We start from the raw sequence: 3,268 nt of genomic DNA on the forward strand, positions 1-3,268 counted from the left end.
CTCTTTACAGGATGGTTTTTTCTTTCTCTGTTACAAATGACCTCTGTCTGAACATAGGTATCTCCTGGTCAATCAAAGAGACAGCCTCCAGCAGCAGTAGCTCACTGGAGGGCCGAGACTCCAGCCTACAGAAGGGCTCTTCCTCCTATGCTGCTTTTCCCAAACAAGTTTCCTCCTACTCCCTAAGCAGCCTATTCAAAGGTGAGATTCCTCATATACAATATGGAAAAATGGGTTTTCCCTCAAGAGTGTTGAGGGGCTACTGTGTTATCTTATATAAATGTTTTTTTCTTAAGTGTATTGCAAAACAGGGAAGCTCTGATCTCTCCTCAGTATGGGAGGATATCTCTCACTGGTCAGAAATTGGAGACTGCCTTGTGCAGAAGATCGTGTGCTCTTGTGGTATGGGAGGGGTCTTTCGACATTACGGCTTCTCAAAAGCCAGGTTCCACAGAACAGCAAGGTCAAGTACAACACTGTACAGCAATCCATTTGCATGGTGGAAAAGAGCAGGCTACAAAGGGACTGGCTTGACCCATGCAGCCCTCATTTGCTCATCAGTACTATAGAGAAGACAGATTGATTATCCTTTATTTGGAGCTCAGCTGGCTGCTGTTGATGTTATAGTTGGTTCAGCAAACACATACCATGTGGTAGCACAGCAGGTTATGCAGGGAACTGTGTAGCAGGCCATGGGGAGGCTTAATACAGCTTGCAAGGGTTCAGCTCAGGTGTCTCACAGCCAGACAACAAACCAGCTTTTACTTTGTCTCTCTTCCTTTGGGGTGTTTTTTTACTCTCAACTTCGATAATACAGTGATAATGAAAGGCGCTCAAATCGCAGCCCTGATGAATGAAGCTGTTCATGTTGCCATGGCCTAAACAGTGCTGGGTGCTTGAGCTTCTGCTCTGCAGGTAGAAGAGTGTGTTCAGGCTCTCTAGCCTCTCCTGGCCTCAGCAACAAGAGGGCAGATAGGGCCAAGGTGTGATATAGTTTGTGATGCCACTGACAACTTCAAAAGCCTTAGACTGCAAGCAGCTGAGCCCCAGCTATGCCGGTGTAGTGTGAGTGACTATGCAGAGTGGCTTGTTCTACAGTGGCATAGCTGCAGTGCACTCGCTTGCAGCCTAGGCTTGTGTTCCCTCTGCAAGAGATGTTGCTGGTGAAGAGACAGTTTCTCATGAGTGTTTGTTTTGATTTCAGGACGAAACAAACTTCCAAGTTTCCAGTCCCTTTCGGATGGTAAGTTTTGAATCCCTGCCTTATTTTGGGAGGGGTGGAGATTTGCGTAAACCAAAGCATTTCCAAAAGAAGGGAAGTGTCATGTTCCTGATGTTGCAGAAGGGGAAACTGAATCATCAGTTGTCTGAAAGTCATTCAGCAAAGAAACGTAAGAGTTGGCATGATGCTTTGGGGTAATCTGCTTACGTACAACTGATTGATTTAGAGCAATTTTAAAAATTGCTTATTAGATTTAGAGCAAAATTTACAACGTTGATTTAGAGCAACTTTGTATTGCCATTTGGTGCTTGAGTTTTGGTCTTCTACCTTGAGAACCAAGGAAACGGCGGTTTTGGAAGCGGGTGTGAATCAGGATTTTGATGTGCTACTCAGCTTTGCCTTTCCCTCTCAGCCCTCTCTGACACGGGAATTAAAAACTACGCCCCAGAGCTGCGCAGACCGAAAGCTGAGTACAAGGTGAGCAGCCCGTGTTTGTAGTGTGCTGAGATCAGAGTACTGCCAGGTGAACTTCCTACTCTGTTGGTTTCATGCGAAGTGATTAATCGCCATTTCAAACAGCAGAGGGCAATGCAGGGAATAGGACAGGGAGCTGCAAAATGCAGCCTGACAGTAATTTAGGCACTCTGCTTTTGGGGAGCTTTGTCAGGGATCTTAGTTACTCCTTCTCCTAATGAATGGCCCAGCAGTCTTTGTGAAAATGGTTTCTATATAGTTCTTTGCCTGTAAGCTGCTTTCATGCTCAGTCAGATGAATTGCCATCATGTGTGCTTTTTAAATTTTTTTAAATTTTAAAGGCTTCTAAATTTCTTGTTTGTTAATCTCTGGGACAGCACAAGAGAGAGTTGCACAGAGGTGGAGTTCCAGTTGTCAGGAATGTTCTTTTCCCAGACAGGCAGTGTTAGGTGTTGCAGAATCTAGTGGATTTTGGGACAGGGTGGATTCCTCCTACTAGGTGTGAGGTTGTGGTTCCATGTCTCCAGGTCCAGCCAGTAACAGGACTGACCACACACTCCCAACAGATAGAGATACGCACGATACTAACAGAGCTGCCCACACAGATTAACACAGACAGAAACCAATGCCTTTACCAACAGACACATAAACAGACAACACTCAAACCTCCTTTCTGTCTGATCAGGATTGAATTCCACTAGTGGAACATACACACACTCTATGGGTCTCTCCAGTAGCTGGTCTTAGATGTACAGTTTGTTTTGTAGCTGAATCCCAGACCCCAGTCTCCTCCAGTTGCTGGCACCTAGACCCCTGAGTTCATGGTCCTGTTCTGGTTCCTGGGACTCAGACTGCTTATTCTATTTACTGGCTGGTTGAGCTTGAAGTTCACTAGCATTCATACGAACACATACACTTGGAATAGAGAGCCCAGCCACACAGAAGGTGGTTAAATATGGAATTTAATGAGAATATAAGACAGACTGCAGTGATTGATTGCAAGGCTCAGTCAGACAGACACACTAACTAGCCACACTAGACACACTAACTTGTTTAAACTTGGCTGGCACCCTGTAGTCCCTTTTTCCTCTATTTTCCCGTGCTTGTTCCTGCACAATTTATTTTGGTTCCTCCCTTTCCCTGCTTTTTGTCTTTCCCGTAAACTTCCATAACAAGCCTCACGCATTTACACAACCCTTTAAAACATCCCAGGATCCTCTTTCCCCTGCATCTCATACTAAGTCCCATGCCTCTTTAGGGTTGCATAGTGTTTGGGGAAAGTTTCTTTGGTTTACTTGTCTTGGAGGGCTTTACACAAGGGATAATGACCTAATCTGTCTCATTTGATGGTGGCAAGGAGTGGCCAAGTCAGTGTGCTCAGATTGCACTGATTAGGTTACTGGGTTTTTTCCACCCGTCCTTGGCCATCTGATCCTCACCAGGTTGATGTGTTTATGTTGATTAGCCTTTAATCACATAACCTAACCGGCAGCACTTCCTGAAAGCACAGCAGGAGTGCTGTGTCCTGTTGTGTTCTGTGCCTACAGAGGCAGTGAAGCAGGGATGAGAAGG

The 3,268-nt window shown here is 45.4% G+C and overlaps 1 protein-coding gene across 1 annotated transcript in view; it reads left to right on the top strand.

Annotated features, from left to right (window-relative positions):
* Positions 1-3,268, top strand: part of VIPAS39 (VPS33B interacting protein, apical-basolateral polarity regulator, spe-39 homolog) — a 13,221-nt gene that overhangs the window by 1,996 nt on the left and 7,957 nt on the right. Inside the window, exons 3-5 of the mRNA XM_010288252.1 lie at positions 58-201; positions 1,205-1,243; positions 1,635-1,699. Coding sequence (XP_010286554.1) covers positions 58-201; positions 1,205-1,243; positions 1,635-1,699 — 248 coding nt within the window. The remainder of the gene's footprint in view (positions 1-57; positions 202-1,204; positions 1,244-1,634; positions 1,700-3,268) is intronic.

This window comes from Phaethon lepturus, unplaced genomic scaffold, assembly GCF_000687285.1.
Source record: "Phaethon lepturus isolate BGI_N335 unplaced genomic scaffold, ASM68728v1 scaffold28325, whole genome shotgun sequence".
Lineage (NCBI taxonomy): Eukaryota > Metazoa > Chordata > Aves > Phaethontiformes > Phaethontidae > Phaethon > Phaethon lepturus.